The following is an 18,737-nucleotide window of genomic DNA, read 5'->3' as shown; positions in this document are numbered from 1 at the left end:
CTTTTCCTTCTTTAGAGGAAAATGGGGGTGGGAGTTTGGAGGAGACAGAGGAGGACAGGAGAGATGGAGTAGTGGACTTTGCCTTGTGATAGATAAGAGGAGCAGATGGCAAACTGTTACCAGTCTGTCTGATCTGCTTTTATGTGACATTTCTAGACTAATAATCCTTTTCACTTTAAGGCTGCCTATATTCCCTTTATTAAATGCCCTTTTTTTGTGTTCCTCTGATGTAATTTACAAGCATTAATTACTTAAATTGTTCAACACTGTTCTGAAGTGGAGCTGTCACTGACTGCAGTTGTGGGAACTGGAGCAGAGCAAGGGGCAGGCGGCTGCTCCAAGATCCCAAGATACTGAAGTAGTGGAGGAGTTTGCTGAGATCTTTTGTAAATGAATGCCTGACATTTTATGATGTTAGAGTCTGAATTATCATTGTAGCAAAGCAGAAAGTTACGTAAGTACATTTTAAAAATAAATACCTGTCAGTAATCTCTTCATATGCATATGTAGATGCATGTGTACAATAATTTCAGAAATCCTGATTTGCAGACAAGTGTTGGTGTGAGGGATTGATTTTTTTTTTTTTTTTAATTTTTATTTTTTTAAATGAAAGATTTAATGCTTTTTAGGAAATGGAAATAAAGCACAGAAAGGAATTGCGTAAATTTCTTCCTCATCCTGCAGGACTTGAATAGCAGGACTTAAATATCTGTAGAATTTGATGATGAAGCATCTTGGTACTTGTGACTTCTTTAAAAGTATTGTAAATTTTAGACACTGGGATCAGCCTAGACCTGTCTTGGTGGCAGGTGTCCCTGTGACTGTGTTAGGACATAATTTCACAGGCATTTGTCAAGCCTGTTTGAAAACTCAGTGATATCTCTGAAAAATCCTTTTCTTGTCTCTCACCTGAATTTTTTTTTGTTTTGTTGCAAATTAGGGCTATTGGGTTTTGTCCTTCCAAGCGAACACAGAGAGCAATTGACTGCTGTTATAGTTATGAAAAATAAAGTGTTAGAAGACAGTTGCTGTGCTTGGTCTTCTCAGGATAAGCACGGTTTTTGTGGCCTCAGTGATACGATGTTTGTTATTCATTCCTGAACTTTCCTCCAGTTTGTCAAAACTTCCATGGAATAGTGACCAAAATGGAGCACAATTGTCACTGATAACCAGTAGGTCCAGACACCAACCTTAACTCTTTGTTTGTGCTTCCTATCCTTTACTAGAGGAAAAAATGGATCATAGGAGGACAGGCTTGCATTGTTAGTGTTAGATTCCTTTTTGAGGTGGAATCTCAGTGTATGGGATCCGGCTTCTGGGACCCTTTCAGTCTGGAGAAGAGGAGGCTCAGGGGAGACCTCATCACTCTCTCCAACTCCCTGAAAGGAGGTTGGAGCCAGGGGGGGGGTTGGGCTCTTTTCCCAGGCAACTCTCAGCAAGACAAGAGGGCACAAGAGGTCTCAAGTTGTGCCAGGGGAGGTTTAGGTTGGACATTAGAAAGAATTTCTTTCTGGAGAGAGTGATCAGCCATTGGAATGGGCTGCCCAGGGAAGGGGTGGATTCTCCATCCCTGGAGATATTTCAAAAGAGCCTGGATGTGGCACTCAGTGCCATGGGCTGGGAACTGCAGCGGGAGTGGATCAAGGGTGGGACTTGATGATCTCTGAGGTCCCTTCCAACCCAGCCCATTCTATGATTCTATGATTCATGAGAACACATTGAAAGCATAGTAACCTTTCAACATGTGGTCACCAACCCAAGCTGTTTAGGGAAGAGAGGAGTCTTTGTCCAGTTCATAGAAGAGTGTTTTGCAATTTCTGTCTGGTTGTGGTGGTTTGTGGCAAATGGGGAAGTGTAATAACGGGTGAGTGTTACAGTGTCCTTCGTTTCACTTTATCTGTTCAGACTGGAGATTCTCTTGTGACCACTGAATCACTGGATTCTCTTGTGACCACTGAATTACACTGGTGGAAAGCCTTGTCCTTAGCTGCTGGGCAGCCAGGGTAGAGCTGTGTGTCCAGGTAACATCCTGCACCACCTCAGCAAAGCAGATGACGCTCAGCTTCCTTCCCCAGTGCCAGGAGTTCACGCAGGGGAGATCAGCTCCTTGAAGCTTTTTCCTGGCCTGCTGCCAGTCACAGCCTCTCTTGATGTTATGCAGAAACCACACCTGATTCCAATCGATTGGCACTTACTGTGGTACATTTGGATTTGAGGTCATACGGAGTTCACCTGTGACACATTTGTGTCTGAACAAATTGTTCTTGTGTTTTAGGCTAAACCTCTTTATTGGTCTATGGATAGAGAAGTGTGGATGGTTTTAGGTTTTAAGTAGTTGCAATTATACAGCCTGTTTGGAAATGGTAATTATGTGTCCTGACTAGCAGGAGAGGAGGCTCATTTTCTCACCTAGAGAGTGTTGTCTTTCTAGATGTCCTTTCTCACTACTGATGATGTCAATCAGTCACCCATGACAAGCAGAGGATAGATGGAAGATGAGCAGAGAATTCTCACATCACCAAACCGTGGCATTGGAAGTTTCTGAAGACTTAAATTGCAGTTGTTTTGAAGGTTAAGATAGATTTCTTCTCTTCTGACACACCATCTGCTAAAGTGATATTTTGATTTACCACAAAATTGTTCTGGGTGATGGACAGCCTGGATAAATCTCAAATGTCTGGGCTCTGAAAGTGAGTCAACTTTCCTACAGAGAGGAACTTTCCATTTATTTCTTGGATAATAACATTTCATTTTCCAGCAAGACTGATATTCTGGCAGAACCCTGGTAAGGGCAGAACCTCTTTGGGTTGGTTTTCCTCTGCTCAATAGGGACAAGTGGCAGATCACCATCCTGTTAGAGAACCTCTACCTTTCAGAGGAGAGTAAAGGTAAAGATAGTGGCCATGTTTAAAGCTGATACCAAAGGCAGACATTTCAGTATCCCTTTAAATGGAAAATGCTGATTCTTATTAAAATAAAATCTGTCTTTCAGCCAACAGTGTTGGCTTTTACAGAATCCCTGTGAGAGAAGTAAAGGAAAGCCTTGTGACAGTGCTGCTTTAAAGCCACCTAATTCCCTGACTGTTTGGCTTTTGGCCTGGGGATGACACAAAGGTTGCAGATATTTCACCTGATAATGATCAGAAACAAAATCCAGAATTGGTTCCTGCAGAACAGTCAGCAGACTGTGGGTCTTGATGCTGTTTGCAGAAAGGCAAGCAACGCTTTCACGTCTTAGCACTTAATTTTCCTGTGATTTAGAGAGAGACTCCTGGAATTACAAGTAGAATCCAGCTGTGGAGTGGGATTTTTTTGGTCCTGGTAATCCAGTCTGCTACGGGCCATCCATTTCTCTTGCCTTTGCTTCTTCTTCTAGTGAATATACAGCAAGTTTATCAAATCTCCTAAAGGGGAGTGAAGCCAAAGGATGTGTGAATCTCTGAGTGGCGAGGCATGAGGGAGGAGAAAACACAGGAACCAGAGGCTTCTGTCTTGCAGCATTGGCTTTGCTGATTGCATGAAGTGTTTCTCGTGACTCTGAAGGTTTAGCCCAGCCCATCTCGAGTGTGGAACAAACAGGAAATGGAAGCCCTGACAGCCAGAGGATACACCTGCCAAAAGAGGGTTGAGCAGCTGTGGCCCTCACCCACAGCTGAGCAGAAAACCGGAAGCATCAAGGGCTGAGTACAGGCTGAGCACCATCACTTTTCAAAGGTTTGTGTGACTGGATGGTAAAAAAGAGGGAGGAAGAGATGAAGGTGTAGTCACAGTTTGCCTGGCAGTCTGCTGAGAGGTGCTGCTCAGGGAGTTGCTCATGTTCTGTGCTAACTGCTCTTCTCCAGGAGCGGTGCCTTCTCCCTCGCTGTTGATCGTCAAGTCTTACAGCTCCATCCTGCACTTGTACACAATAGGAATTAGCTCCCTGAGGGACTAAAGCAGATATGAGAATGCTCCAGGCTTGCAAGGAGTCTGGCACATGGAGATTGCTCAGTGATTTCCTTGCTCAGGGACGTGGTTACGCTGTTTGTGTTCCTTGAGTGACCGCTGACAGCGTTTGAAATAGCACAGCTGCCCTGGCAGAAGGCCAATTGCAGAGATTTATTTGAATTATTATTGATTGATGTTGGTTGGCACAGCACCTCTCATCAGCTGAAGAATGATGCTGTTGCATTATCAGGTCAGGGCACAAGGTTTTTAAAGCTGATGCTCAGAGTTTGGGCCCCTCAGTTTAGGAAGGATATCGAGGTCCTGGAGCAGGTCCAAAGGAGGCAACTGGCCTGGTGAAGGGACTCAAGCACAGATCCTATGAGGAGAGGCTGAGGGAGCTGGGGGTGTTGAGGCTGGAGAAGAGGAGGCTCAGGGGAGACCTCATCACTCTCTCCAACTCCCTGAAAGGAGGTTGGAGCCAGGGGGGGGTTGGGCTCTTTTCCCAGGCAACTCTCAGCAAGACAAGAGGGCACAAGAGGTCTCAAGTTGTGCCAGGGGAGGTTTAGGTTGGACATTAGAAAGAATTTCTTTAGGGAGAGGGTGATCAGACACTGGAATGGGCTGCCCAGGGAAGTGGTGGATTCTCCATCCCTGGAGATATTTCAAAAGAGCCTGGATGTGGCACTCAGTGCCATGGGCTGGGAACTGCAGCGGGAGTGGATCAAGGGTTGGACTTGATGATCTCTGAGGTCCCTTCCAACCCAGCCCATTCTATGATTCTATGATTTCCAGACTCTGGGTTGGACTATCCATTGGTTTAAGTAATAGAGCAATATTTCAGTTCTGGCCCTAAATACCTTTCTGTCTAGTGATGAACACTCATTACTGTGGGGGGAATCGTGTTTGTGGAACCTGTTGACTGCTCAGGGTCAAGAGAAGATAAAATGGGCTAATAATGGGGCTAAGCCAGTTCTTGCTGCAAGAACCTCACCCTGCCTTGGGAGCTGAATCAATTGTTGCACTCCTAAAGTTATTTATAAAGGTTTTGTGAGTGTTTGCTGACATACTCCTGTTGGAGCTTGCTTGGGGAGCACTCTTCTTGTTGACTTGCTCTTTCACCTCCCACCTATTGAGATCTTTGCCTCAATTTGTGATTCATGTCTGATTCAGCCAAGTGGGTGGTAAACCTGGCAGCAAGAGTCTCCTTACTTTGAGGATTCCAGAAACCTTTAATAAGGGGCAAAAGCATAGAAAACAGCTGCTGAAAAGATAAAGTAAGTGCTTTATATGACAAATCCAGGGATTATTTTGGGGTGTTTTGGGAAATTTTGTTTCAGCCATGGGGAAATCTTGGATGTTGCTTCCCTGTGCAGAGCCTTTGAGGATACTTTAAGTTAAAATTCTTCCCAAAAATGAGGGATAAGTGACAGCTTTGCCTCACTTTCTTCTTTGCAGTATGATGCTTTGATAGGTCTTCTAAGTTTCTTCAAATACCAAGAGATTCCAAGCCTAACAGTTTTCACAGTCTGGGTGATAAAAAAAAAAACCAACAGCTTTTTATTGCAACTGATCAAAATCCTATAACTTTTTCTATTTTATTAGTTCCTTTAGTTATTTTGAAAGTGTGCAAGTACGTTCACATATATATATGTGTATATTATTAGAAGAAAAAATGAAGATAATGATAATTTGTTTATACTGGGCATAAAAATGCCTGCTGTTCTGGGATCTGTATCTTACCAAGTCAGCTACCTGCCTCTTTCAGAGCTGCAAAGACAACTGCACTGAGCCTCAAACTCAAAGAACTCAAAAGCAGAATCTCTCAGCAGGCAAATTCTGTGACTGTAACCAGAAAGATCCCATGTTGCTCAGCAACTCTAACTCTCTTTTAGGATTTTTTTTTTATATATATAACATCACTCAAATCCCTTGATATCTCCATGAGGTGAAACTGGATGATAGACTCTCCCAGTGCTGCACTTGCTTGAAAAAAAGAAATCTCTAATAGCCTTTGAAGTTGGCTATTGGTGAAGCTGCAGCCATGGCAGACTCATTGCTTTTGGGGAAAATAAGCTTATAACAACTTTTCCAGGTAGAATATTGTGGTTTTGACAAAAAGGTAGATTAATTTTTAAAGTGTTTCTTGTTTTGTTTTTTTTTTTTTAAATAGTACTGTAGTTGTTGATTACATTCACAGAGAGAAAGGAGCATATCTAAGTACAGGGTAATTAGATTAGCTTAGAAATTTTCTTGTTGTGGTCTGTTCAAAATGATTTCTTATTTAAGCTTTTCATGGTAATGGAGGGTGGTGGCTGCACTGAGGCAGAGGAAAGTAAAGTTTTGTTCTGTTAGGCTTAGTTCATTAAACTGATCCAGTTAATAGCCTTAGACCTACATTTCAGTTCTTGTTTTGCAGGGTCAAGTATTTGAGGTGAAGGCCAGTTCAAATAAAACTACAAAAAATGGATATCAAACCTGAAATTATTTAATTTTTTAATTGAGTTTAACTTAATTAAATATTTGAGTACAGTGGCATAAAGAATTAAGAAAACAAAGTAGCTTTCAGGGTGTTTAATTTAGTTTTAATAAACTAAGTAAAATAAAGCAGGCAAGGATTTTGTAGGTAAAATTAACTCAGAATTTAAAAAACATTTTATTCAGTTAAGTAAATACATAATAAAAAGCAAAACTGAATCAGTAATAAAAGTGTAAAACATACACAGTTTAGAAGGAACAAATACTAACAGCAATATGCAGGACTAGAGCCTCTTTCAGAATTATTTTGAAACACCTGTAAGTAACTTTTTGATGATTAGTTTTCTGTACTCTTTGCAAATCCCTGTGGAGAAACCTTGTTCCTTCTAGGAGTTGGTGAGACACTGAGTAGGCTGTGGCAACCAGCATTACAGATCAGATTTCAGCCCCCATGTCCCCAAGTGGCAAAATTTAGCCTAAATGTTGTAGAGACTTTAAGAGATCAGTAGATTATGATGACTGACAATTAAATGCTCTTTCTTAAAACCTTTTAGCTGAAAAAAAATATTAAGAAATGTCTCACTATCCTATTTTTTGCTGTCATAATAGCTCTCTTTAGGCTTATGTAGCTTATGTAGGCTTTGTTCTAGGGCACAAAAAAAAAAAAAAAAAAAAAAAAAAAGACAAGATCTTGGATAAAGAAACTGCTGGAATTAGCCTGGAAAAAGGATTCAAGGGTCATTGTTTGCCCTAGCAGAATTTCCATAAAAATTTACCAACTCAGGCAAGAAACTACTCTGCTGCTGGAAAAATTCATGTTTTTAAGGACCTGCTTGATTTGTGTTACATTTAGGTGTACTTTTGTTCTTTACTTACTAGTTTCAAGTAACATCCTAGGATTATTGAACATCATGGATTTAAAATTGTTTTTTTCTGAAGAAAAGGTTTTTTCTTATTCCCCTCTCCCCCCAGCACTTAGCAGTTTGGATGTGATTTGTGGCTTTAAATTGCTTAATTTAGGACTTGCTGCAAATTCCAGTTTAAGTTAACTGCTTGCTGGTGCTTACCTGAGGGTGGTTAAATGTATTCAAGGTGTTTGCAGAACTGAGACTTTTATTTTCATTTTACTCTTAAGGGAGAGTTTTTATTTTTTCAGAAGAGGAAAGGTTCAGGTCCCTACTCCCCATTGCCCTTAGGAGCTGGAGTGGCTCTCCTGCCCCTGAGGGATTCAGGATCTGCTCAGAGAGAGATTTCAGTTGTTCTTTTATACTGCCTTTAATATAACTACAGCAACCAGAAAAAAACACCCAGTTTAGGGAATCTGCACTCATCTGTTCAGTGAGCTTGGCTGCTAGGATGCTACAGCCCTTTTGCTGGGAAGTGGTGTGGGCAGGCTTCAGGAAAACCTGCTCCTTCTTGAGGATAGTGAGGTCTGAGCTATAAAACCCCTTTAAAATGGATGAACCACTTCTTAGTGAGTTTTCCTCACCCAAGTTCTACTGGTGTATTTGGGCAGGATCCCAAATGGCTGTGCTGCTGCATACTGGTCATGTAAAGAGGTTTTGCTCTCTTGGAAAAAGCTGTGCTTGCTCCTCTTTGTTGTTTCTTAATGGATAGACATGGTGCCACCAGTTACCTTTAGCCAGGGTTCAACTGGTTGGGAATTCCTCACCTGGCCAGCATCTTACGTGCAAATGCCAGTGCTAACACAGAGTGAGTCTGGCACATCAGCTGCACGGATTTACACTTTTTTTCAGTGCTGTGTTTCAAATTCAGAAGAGTGATTCAAAAGAGTAATCCAGGTAACACAGATCAGCATCAGGTACCAAGCCCCAGTCATCTCCATGCATTGTGGGAATCAGTTCTCCTGCTCTCCCTGAATTTTGGGGTTTTTTTTTACTACCAGGGACATAGTTCCAGTGGCACAGCCTGGCACATGGGCTGACCTGTTGGCAGGAAACTAGATTTCCCCTTTTCCAGCATCCCACAGCTTTTATTGCTTAGGGAGACACATATATATATATATATATATATATATAATGTCTCAGTTATAGATCCCATTGAGGAACTTCTATCATGAATCTGAGAATGTTGGTATTTCTCATGTTTGTATCTTGGCCCCTTTGGGATGGTTTCCTTTTTCCTATTGAAAAAACTCCTCTGCTTATGTTTATCTCAAGGCATGTAAACCAGCACTGCTGATGTCAAGGAGAGCTGTCTCTGAGGCAATCCCAACACAGAGATACCTGACTTTTCCTTTAATTTATGTGAATAGCACACACTGGCTGGGAATCCAGAAGAAATGAGGGCTTGGAGAAAACCAGGCAGAGCAAAAGATAAGACTGAGCAGAAATCTAGAAGAAACAGGGACTGAGGGAGATAAGGGCTGGAAATACAGTACTAACATTCTTTGCCATTGCAGCATGAAGTAGTGATTTGAAAAGCACATAATACCATGGCAAACAAAGAGGAAGAGATCTTTCTTTAGAAACAGAAGTGAGAAAGATTCCTCCTACAGCAGGCACACAAAGTTTTCATTTTCTCACTCACACTGTTGCTCCAGCAGCGTTTGCATCCTGGCAATTTGCATCCCGGGCTGAGGGAGCTGGGAGACTGGAAGTTGTGGTAAAGCAAAGTTCAACTGCTGGACCCCTGCCAATGGCACCATGCTCCACAGGCATGTCCTTTCCCTCCTAGGAGCTTGAGCCTCCTGTTTTCCCTGTCTTGAGGTGTTAGAACGTTAGTGAAGAGATTATTAAAAAAAAAAAAAAAATTAAAAAAAAATTAAAAATTGCCGGTGTCTGTTTAAATGTGGTCATCCAAGGCAGCTGTAACTAAGCCAAAGTCCACTTGAGATGGGGTAAACTTGTCCCATTATGTCCTTCACACCCACAGGATAAATAAAAGCTGCAATTTCATGGGGGGGAGGGAGGGAAGAGTTGGGAAAGCCATTGGCATGGGATGACAGGCAGTGTGCATCCTTTGCAGACCTGTGCTGGTTATCTCTCCTGGCTGTCATGGCCTGACAAGGCAGCAGGGAGGGTGGCTGGAATTTGTTAAGAGTGGGACAGTTTGATGAGTAGAGGATCTTCAAGCCAAGAAGGCCAATGGCATCCTGGGCTGGCTCAGGAACAGCGTGGCCAGCAGGTCCAGGGAAGGGATTCTGCCCCTGTGCTCAGCCCTGGGGAGGCCACAGCTTGAGTCCTGTGTCCAGTTCTGGGCCCCTCAGCTCAGGAAGGAGATTGAGGTGCTGGAGCAGGTCCAGAGAAGAGCAAGGAGGCTGGGAAGGGATCCAGCACAAGTCCTGTGAGGAAGGGCTGAGGGAGCTGGGGGTGTTGAGGCTGGAGAAGAGGAGGCTCAGGGGAGACCTCATCACTCTCTCCAACTCCCTGAAAGGAGGTTGGAGCCAGGGGGGGGTTGGGCTCTTTTCCCAGGCAACTCTCAGCAAGACAAGAGGGCACAAGAGGTCTCAAGTTGTGCCAGGGGAGGTTTAGGTTGGACATTAGAAAGAATTTCTTTATGGAGAGGGTGATCAGACATTGGAATGGGCTGCCCAGGGAAGGGGTGGATTCTCCATCCCTGGAGATATTTCAAAAGAGCCTGGATGTGGCACTCAGTGCCATGGGCTGGGAACTGCAGCGGGAGTGGATCAAGGGTTGGACTTGATGATCTCTGAGGTCCCTTCCAACCCAGATGATCCCATGATTCTATGATTCACGGGAGAATTCTGGAGCAGTCATGACTTCTGATTAAGGAATGGGGATAAAAAGCAGTGTTACCCTGAAAACTGGGCTGGAATCTTAAAATACTGAATCTTTCTCAGGAGTTACATTCAAAGGGATAATTTTAATGTAGAATGATTTTTACTTTCAACCGTTGTTTAAATAACTTAGGGCTGTGTCTCTCATGAGTAGAAACATTCGGGTAAACTGAAGGACTTCTGCTACCAGTTAAATCTGGCAAATAGACTATAAAGAAGTAATTTATTTTTGCTACTAGAACAACAATATTTACATTGCACTTTCCTCCAGAAGGAGGCTATGGACATTTATAAGTGCTGTACAAGAGTCTCTCATCCTCACTGAACAGCCACTATCTCTGTGGTGGAGGCAAGTCCCTGTTTATCACTGCAAGGCTGCAGTGTGGAATGACTTAAGAGAAATAATATGGAATCTGAAATCTAAATAATACAGAATATGAAAGGGTCATTTAAACTTGCAGAAGGTATGTGTGAGACTGGGGCTTAGCTAGAACCAGTGACATCTATGGGGCTGCAGTAAGTGCTACAACTGAGTCTTCATGATTCTCAAGCATCCAGAATTTTACTTCAAATGCTTCCTGTCACAGTTTTCAAAACTATACTGCTGTATGGGGCACTTACACGAGGCCAAGAATAACTTCATTTCACCTTGAACTGCTTTGAAAACCAAAAAGCTGATCTTAGAGGAAGCAATCATAGAATCAGAGAATGGTTTGGGTTGGAAGAGACCTCAAAGATCATCCAAAAGTTCCAATCCCCCTGCATGGACAGGGACACCTCCCAGTAGACCAGGCTGCTGGAATCCCAATCCAACCTGGCCCTGAACACTTCCAGGGATGGGACAGCCACAACTTCCTTGGGCAACCTCTTGCTGTGTCTCACCACCTTTCCCAGGCAGCCTAATTCCCAATTGTACTTGATCTCAGAAAAAACAAAACCCTCAGCATTAAATTGTTGTGCACAAGTATTGTGCAGCTTCATTTTTTTTTTTCCTCTAGCAGAGCATCACATTCCAGTGAGAAAAGAAATGAGCCTCCTGTCCTTTTGTAAAGCACTTTGGCATCCTTCAGAGTGTAAGGTGAACACCAGTAGGCTCTGCTTCTCTCCCACCTGGGCTTCAGTTCCAGAGTATGAGACTTTCTCACTTATTTTTTTCCTATTTTCCTTTGTGACAGAGGGCTCAGCTGCTGTTGGGGAGCAGCTCTTGTGTTCCCCTGTCTGTCTGCAGTGGTACCCAGGCAGCAGCCAAGGGTGGCCAGAGCAATGCTGAGCTTTGAACAGTATTGGGAAAGAGGGGAGAGAGATGGAAAACCTGTGACCTTGAGCAGTTTCTACAGCAAATTGTCAGTGGGTGCTGGGGCATGGGGTGATCCCCGTGTTCAATGAAAGATGAATTTTCTGTATTCTGTCACATTAAGACTCACCTGCTGACTCAGAGAAAGCCATTAATCACAGGGTGATTTCCCTGAAGTTCTCAGGGAAAGGAAGCATTACTGATAGTAGCAAATAACTCGTATCTCATGGAAACTTAAACATGCATAAGTGTGTGTTCAACATCTGCTGTCTGCATCTGGCATGACTCAAACACAGAGAGGGATAGGTGTGGCTGACAACAGGCCTGTCATGTGCAGTGTGACTTTTTTTTTCCCCAATTCTTGCAGGCAGTTTTCTTGTGGATGGCAGGGCTTTATATATCAGTATTTGTCCATTCTTGGTGTTTTTGCATATTTTTCCAGTGATGATTACAGTGTCTGTTTGGTGGTTCCATCTTTGACCACTTAGATTAGCGAGGAGCAATTCTACACGCATGAAGCTTTCTGGTAGCATGTCAGGATTTCAGCTTTTGCCCAACTTAATATTTCTTTTCTTTATATTCCAGAAAAAGGCATGGCATACAATTAAAACCATGGTTAACATACCAGTCATCAGCCCCTTCAAGAAACGCTACTCATGGGTGCAGCTGGCTGGGCATACAGGTGAGGCAGATACCTTCAATGTGTCTCTGAACATGGCAGCAGCAAGGCAAAGAGTGTTTCAGTGTGTCTCTGTTCCCTTCAGCTAGAAAGGAAGCAAATAATATTACATAAATCCTTGAACTAGAACATCTTCCTTTCAGTTGTAGGGGGGACAGGGAAAGAAGAGTGATACCTGAGTAATGAGATGAGCAAGTAAGTAATGGCCAGGCTCAGGCTCCTCATCTGTCCTTTTGAGGTGATATATGTAAAATATGTGTTAGAAGGAAACAGGAGGGACTGGGGATTTGATGCCATCTGTCCATCTGTTGCCATTGGTTGTAGTATGGGATTGCCCTTCTTGACTGAGTAGCCAATACACTGATTTCTGGGAAGGATTACTATCTGTGCCTGTTTGGGCCTCAGCACTGGCAAGGAAAGTGTTGCTCATACCAGCCCCAAACCCCTCATCTGAATGTTAAGTCCTTGGGTGGGAAACAAATCTGGTGAAATTTGACTTGCTGGCCAGGTGTTTGCATTGTGAGTGCAAGGAGCCTGGTTCTAATGTTGTGTCTGTAGATGTTGGTAACTGTGGTCTTTGTTTCAGCAGTAAGGCAAGAAAAAAAAAAAACAAAACAACAGAGAGAAGTCATCAGGTTTGCTTTTCTTGTGCTTCATTTAATTCCTATGCAGCCCTTGTTCCTGAAATGCCTCTGTGGGCCTTATTAGTACACATGTGGGCAGGCACCCACACTGCATCGTGCTGTAATGCAGTACCTGAGCCACCTCTTTATATGCTAATGCACTAATAGGGTGCAGAGAAATCCATCTTCCCCTAGAAAACACAGTGGTGGTGTTGGGGCTGATATGTAATCACACAGAGTGTCAAGCTGCAGTTTTTATCTCAGGGTGTATGAGGTTGGCTTGATCTGTGTAGAGTGAAGTGCTGGTTGTGTAATCACAACCATTCTGGAGGCTTGTGTGGTAGGGTGGAAGAGGAGGATTAGGAGGTTACTAGAAGCTGATGAAGAGAGGTACTCCTCCAGTTTGCTTTAGATAGTTTTCTGTGGTTGCATCTAGTCCATCCTTTTTTTTTTTGTATCTGTACTGTACTTCTCTTACATGACCAGTTCTTTTTAAATTAAAACCTAGGCCATCCCTGCTCTTGCCCTTGTGCTGAGGCAATGCCAGTTCTAGGATTCCTCAGACAAGAACCAGTTTCAAATGGCTGAAGGATCCTGCTGTGATAAAAGATGAGGGTTAGCCCCAGGATTAATGAGGCTTCTCCTTTGGCACCTGTTTGGTGTCGTGTAGGTTGAAGAGTACCTCTGAATGAAATGTGTACTCTCCTCAGGTATTACTGACAGGTTGCAGGACAGGAAAATGTCTGGGCAGGAGACTCCAGACATCTGGAGTCTAATTTCTGCTGATTTGGCCTGTGCAGACTGTTGTTTGTACTGGATACCATTCAGACACAGGGCTGTAAAAAAAAAAACAAAACAGTTGCACTCCAGGCTGTACCTGCAGATGAGGAGAACTCCAGAGAAGGGGCAGTACCTGAAGGTTCATGCATGTGTGTAGAAAGGGCAGTGCTTGGCTTCTGGCCAGCTTGTGGCTGTTCAACCATCACTGGTTGACCATATTACCTTGGTAGGTACACACTCAGCAGGTGTACCCTGTGAGGATTAAGGACAAAGCCAATGCTGGCAGTGTTATCCAGCTTTAAAATAGCCTGTCAGAGGATTAATGGGTTGTGCCTTGTGCGTGGCTTCTTCCTGTGCATTCTGTAAGTATAGTAGTGTTTAATATGCTAACAGAGAGTTTAGCGTGGTGGAAAAAAAAAAAAAAAAAAAAAAAAAAAAAAAAAGCAAAGAGCAATAGTCTGGGGCACCTGAACTCCTTAAAGCTATAAATTCTGGCATGGGGAATGTATCCAAATGGATTTCCACTGCCAATGGCTGTGATATTTTTGCTGTAAAAGCATGTTATCTGTTCTGTTCAGGGGAATTCTGTAACGTGTCACGAAGCTGGAGTGGTGGGGGGAGGCGTTTTTCTTTTTGGTGTCAGCCTTGTCAGCATGTGTTGGATTTTCTTTTTCAGGGAGCTTCAAGGCAGCTGATAGTGGGAAGATTTTGAAACGCTTCTCAGAGAATGAAAAGGAGTGTTTTGAGAGGCTGATGAAAGACCCACTACGCTCCTGTGTCCCTTGCTTCCATGGCGTGGTGGAGAGGGATGGGGAGAGCTACATTCAGCTGGATGACTTGCTTACTGATTTTGAAGGGCCTTGTGTGATGGACTGCAAGATGGGAATCAGGTAGAGTACAGAAAGAGAAAGTGTTTTGCAACTGAAATGCATAGGAAGGAAAAGGGGGATGTGGTTGTGCTCTGTCTGAAGGAGCATGGTTAAAATTTTGGGGACCTTGGGAATCAGTCCAGGCAATCACCTTGGACAACCTGAACAGAGTATGTCCCACTGTTGCCAGATTGTACATGGATTCTGGAAACTAACTGATCTATAGCCTCAAAAACTATCCACACCAAGAAATTTTCAGGGGTGATGCTCAGTTTCTCTGCAGAGGCCTGGTAGTACATGGGGAAAAAATTTCACTATTCATTCCCTGCCAGTTCATTTAATCTTTGTGCATGCAGTGCTTCAAAAAACACCAGTGAAATTCCCATCTTCAAATGTGCATGACTGAATAGCAGTGTGAAAGCCTATTTCAAGCACTTGAATGAGGCTTCACTAGTATTGATCTTTTCTGTAAAGAAAAAGGTTGACCATCTGCTCAGAACTGACCTGTGTTTTTCCCCTACTCTGACATCTCCATGATGTTGTTGCCATGTTCTCTAGCTTCTCATTATTTTCCTTTTATTGTCTGTGATTAATAGGAAAACCTCAAGAGTGTTATCTAAGCATAACAAAGAGATGGGGAATCTGTTGAGAGCCTCAAGTAACAGTCTAGAGAGGAATGAACTGGCAGAGTAATCTTTTGGGTGGCAACTCAGATGCTCAGCAGTGAGTTACTCAACTTACAGGAGTGCAGACAAGACTTTTCAAATAGATGCAAAATCTTAATTGAATTCTCAGCTAAATCAGAGTAGAAATGTGTAGCACTGGTATGCTAAGAAGAAAGAGGAGAAGGATTTGCAGCAGTACAGACTTGATTCAAAGTAAGGTGACATTCTGGTAATGGCTCAGAGCATCTCCTAAACATGAGCTTGATTTATTACACTGTGATGAGCAAAGTGCACTTGAGCCACCTGACACACTGTAAGCTTTAGGAGTTCAGTGGAAGAGATGTTGCCTTTCTAATGGTTACCAGGCTAAGGGGTTGAGGTGTAACAGCAAAATGTGGAAGGTTTGTCACCCTTCACCTTCCTCTTCTTAGTTTGGAACTAAGTACTGGTTTGGAAGTTCTCAGATAATGTGCTTAGCTCTGATTTTTACTATATGAAGAGTGACTCTGTCTTTCACTGTGATGCATTAAGCAAAACTTTAATTACTTTCTGAGGCCTCAAAACATCCCACATGATTTTTACCAGGTTTTTTGAGAAGAGGAAAGACACTAAGACTACAGCATCCCTGTTTGCTTTTGATTTCATTGTTAAGTGATCCCTTCTAACTGCCCTCTGAAAACTCTAGCTCTATTTCACAGCAAAATAGAAATTCAGCTTTCTCTCATCCTGTAAGCAGGACATAATAATATGTAACTGTGAGTAAAGTAGAGTTGGAACAACAAGTGAAAGTCACAGTTCCTGATTCCTGAAGCTGTTTTGCCAAATATGCCTGTGCAGCCATCAGTGTGTGTTCTTTAGCTTCCCCCTATGCAAAACTGGTGTCATGACAACACTTATTTTCCTGGTTGATGCTTCTTGAGGTCAATTTATAAGTTGTAAAAATAACCACAGTTTTGTTGGGATGTGATGCTTTTGCAGGACATACCTGGAGGAAGAGTTGACCAAAGCCCGTGAGAAACCCAAGCTGCGTAAGGACATGTACAAGAAAATGATTGAAGTGGATCCTCTGGCTCCCACAGCTGAAGAAAATGCCCAACATGCTGTCACCAAACCACGATACATGCAGTGGAGGGAAACCATCAGCTCCACTGCTAACCTGGGCTTCAGGATTGAAGGGATTAAGGTAGTTGTTTCACTTCTGCCTCTTCTTGGAGACCGAACTTGCTTTGGGTTGTTGAGTGATTAAAAAGCTCGTGTGCATCAGTAGCCAGGTTTTCCAAAGGATGGCATGAAAATGCACTAATTGAAAGCAAACTTCAGTGGATTGTGGTTTTAAAGCAGTCATTGTAATTGCAACAGTAGTGTCATAGAATCATAGAATGGGCTGGGTTGGAAGGGACCTCAGAGATCATCAAGTCCAACCCTTGATCCACTCCCGCTGCAGTTCCCAGCCCATGGCACTGAGTGCCACATCCAGGCTCTTTTGAAATATCTCCAGGGATGGAGAATCCACCCCTTCCCTGGGCAGCCCATTCCAGTGTCTGATCACCCTCTCCATAAAGAAATTCTTTCTAATGTCCAACCTAAACATCCCCTGGCACAACTTGAGACCTCTTGTGCCCTCTTGTCTTGCTGAGAGTTGCCTGGGAAAAGAGCCCAACCCCCCCTGGCTCCAACCTCCTTTCAGGGAGTTGGAGAGAGTGACAATGAAGTTAAGCCTGAAATGCACAACAGCCACGTGTGGGTCAACCAGAGAGACATTGCTGGAAGGACTAAATCAGGTACACAGTGTAAATAGAATGAAAATGAGATAATATAATGTTATAAGGAAGACTTCAGAACTCCTCTTCCCATGCAATTGCTTTTTCCATCCACAAGCTGGAGGATCTTTAGTCCAAGTGAATCACAGTAAAGTGGTTTTGTTCCAGTTAATGTTTATTTGCAAGGCATGTTAAAAACATTAGCTTAGATATTCTTGGGACTGAGGGAACCCATGTTACTTTTAAGCCTATGACAGTATCCAGTATAGATGGAGCTGGACTAAAGCCAAAACAAAAATAAATTTCCTCCATCAGCAGAGTCCTTCTGCTGTTGTTCTTTGTGTCCCTATACAATTCCTAGGATACTATCTTGCAGCCACAGAAGAACCTTGGCAATTTCCTTTCCTACCTATTAATTCTTTGTATTTGTTCCCCATCAATGGCAATGTCAGATACCTATTCAGAAACACACGAGCACCTACTCTCAGCCATCTGACTCAGTTACTTGAATGTTAACCCTTGCTGGTATCCAGAAGTGTCCTTTCTGCTTGCATGGGCCTGTCACATCTGGTTTTAAACTGGTTTGCTTGGGTTTGGATAGTGCTGTACCCATAGCAGTACCACAGCATGGAGAGGGCCACCCAGATCCACCCTCACCCTGCATGAGTACTCCTTACCTGAAGCCCATGACTGGACAGACAGCTATGAACAAGTTAGCATGGGTTACTCTATGTGATTTCAGGATTTTTTTTTTCCAGAGCATAATAATTTAGTTATGTTAAAATCTTGTAAATTATTATCTGGAATAATATTGCTTCCCTTTCCTAGTTCAAGCACTAGGAAGAAGAAACAGATACAAGATGGTGATCCTGATGAGCAGAGGCTCTTTAAGCATCCTTTCTTCTTTGCTTCCCTGTGTTGTCTTCTCCCTTTTTCCCTTACTCATTTACAGATTCTCCTGCTGTGAAGCAGGAACTAGGGCTTCCAGCTCATGCTGTGCTGGCCCCCTGTGTGCTGTGCCACCCACTCCTGGCTGTGAGACACAGGCATCCTCATGCAGGAACTGTCTGGATGGTGGATGATCTGGCTTCAGCCCAGCTGAGACACCTCCTGGCTTAAGCTTGGCTACTCACCTAGTGATGATATCAAGATACCTGATTTATTCTTAAACCATTTAGGTCTTTGAATCATAGAATCATAGAATTGGCTGGGTTGGAAGGGACCTCAGAGATCATCAAGTCCAACCCTTGATCCACTCCCGCTGCAGTTCCCAGCCCATGGCACTGAGTGCCACATCCAGGCTCTTTTGAAATATCTCCAGGGATGGAGAATCCACCCCTTCCCTGGGCAGCCCATTCCAATGCCTGATCACCCTCTCCCTAAAGAAATTCTTTCTAATGTCCAACCTAAACCTCCCCTGGCACAACTTGAGACCTCTTGTGCCCTCTTGTCTTGCTTGGATGCTCTTTGTCACGGAATCAGAAACCCAGATGTCTTCAGTCCTTGTGCATGAGTCCTTGCAAAGATGAACAAAAAAAAAAAAAAAAAAAAGATGTACAGATTTATGTTGAATCTTGGAGCTAAGGGAGCACAGGGGAGCTCCATTAAAACCTCCTGGTTTGCTCTTTGTGGTTTGGTTGGGTGTCAGAGGTGAGTGGGAGCAGACTGCATGAGATTTCCCTCTGTTGAGACATTGCTGTAACTGCAAAACAGGACACAAAGGCTGATCCTTGATTAAGCACAGGAAATACTTTTAAGTACTGCAGGAAGTTACCTTTTCCTCTGTCTCCCTGAAATGGTATGAGGGATGTAAGTATGTTTCTCCTTTTCTCCTTTTCTCCTTTTCTCCTTTTCTCCTTTTCTCCTTTTCTCCTTTTCTCCTTTTCTCCTTTTCTCCTTTTCTCC

The 18,737-nt window shown here is 43.2% G+C and overlaps 1 protein-coding gene across 1 annotated transcript in view; it reads left to right on the top strand.

Annotated features, from left to right (window-relative positions):
- The window catches only part of ITPKA (inositol-trisphosphate 3-kinase A), a 41,449-nt gene that overhangs the window by 14,734 nt on the left and 7,978 nt on the right, over nucleotides 1-18,737 (top strand). The window contains exons 2-4 of the mRNA XM_071744705.1: nucleotides 12,042-12,138; nucleotides 14,215-14,428; nucleotides 16,051-16,255. Coding sequence (XP_071600806.1) covers nucleotides 12,042-12,138; nucleotides 14,215-14,428; nucleotides 16,051-16,255 — 516 coding nt within the window. The remainder of the gene's footprint in view (nucleotides 1-12,041; nucleotides 12,139-14,214; nucleotides 14,429-16,050; nucleotides 16,256-18,737) is intronic.

Source organism: Heliangelus exortis, chromosome 5 (assembly GCF_036169615.1).
Source record: "Heliangelus exortis chromosome 5, bHelExo1.hap1, whole genome shotgun sequence".
Lineage (NCBI taxonomy): Eukaryota > Metazoa > Chordata > Aves > Apodiformes > Trochilidae > Heliangelus > Heliangelus exortis.
This window is presented reverse-complemented; position numbering and strand designations above follow the sequence as displayed.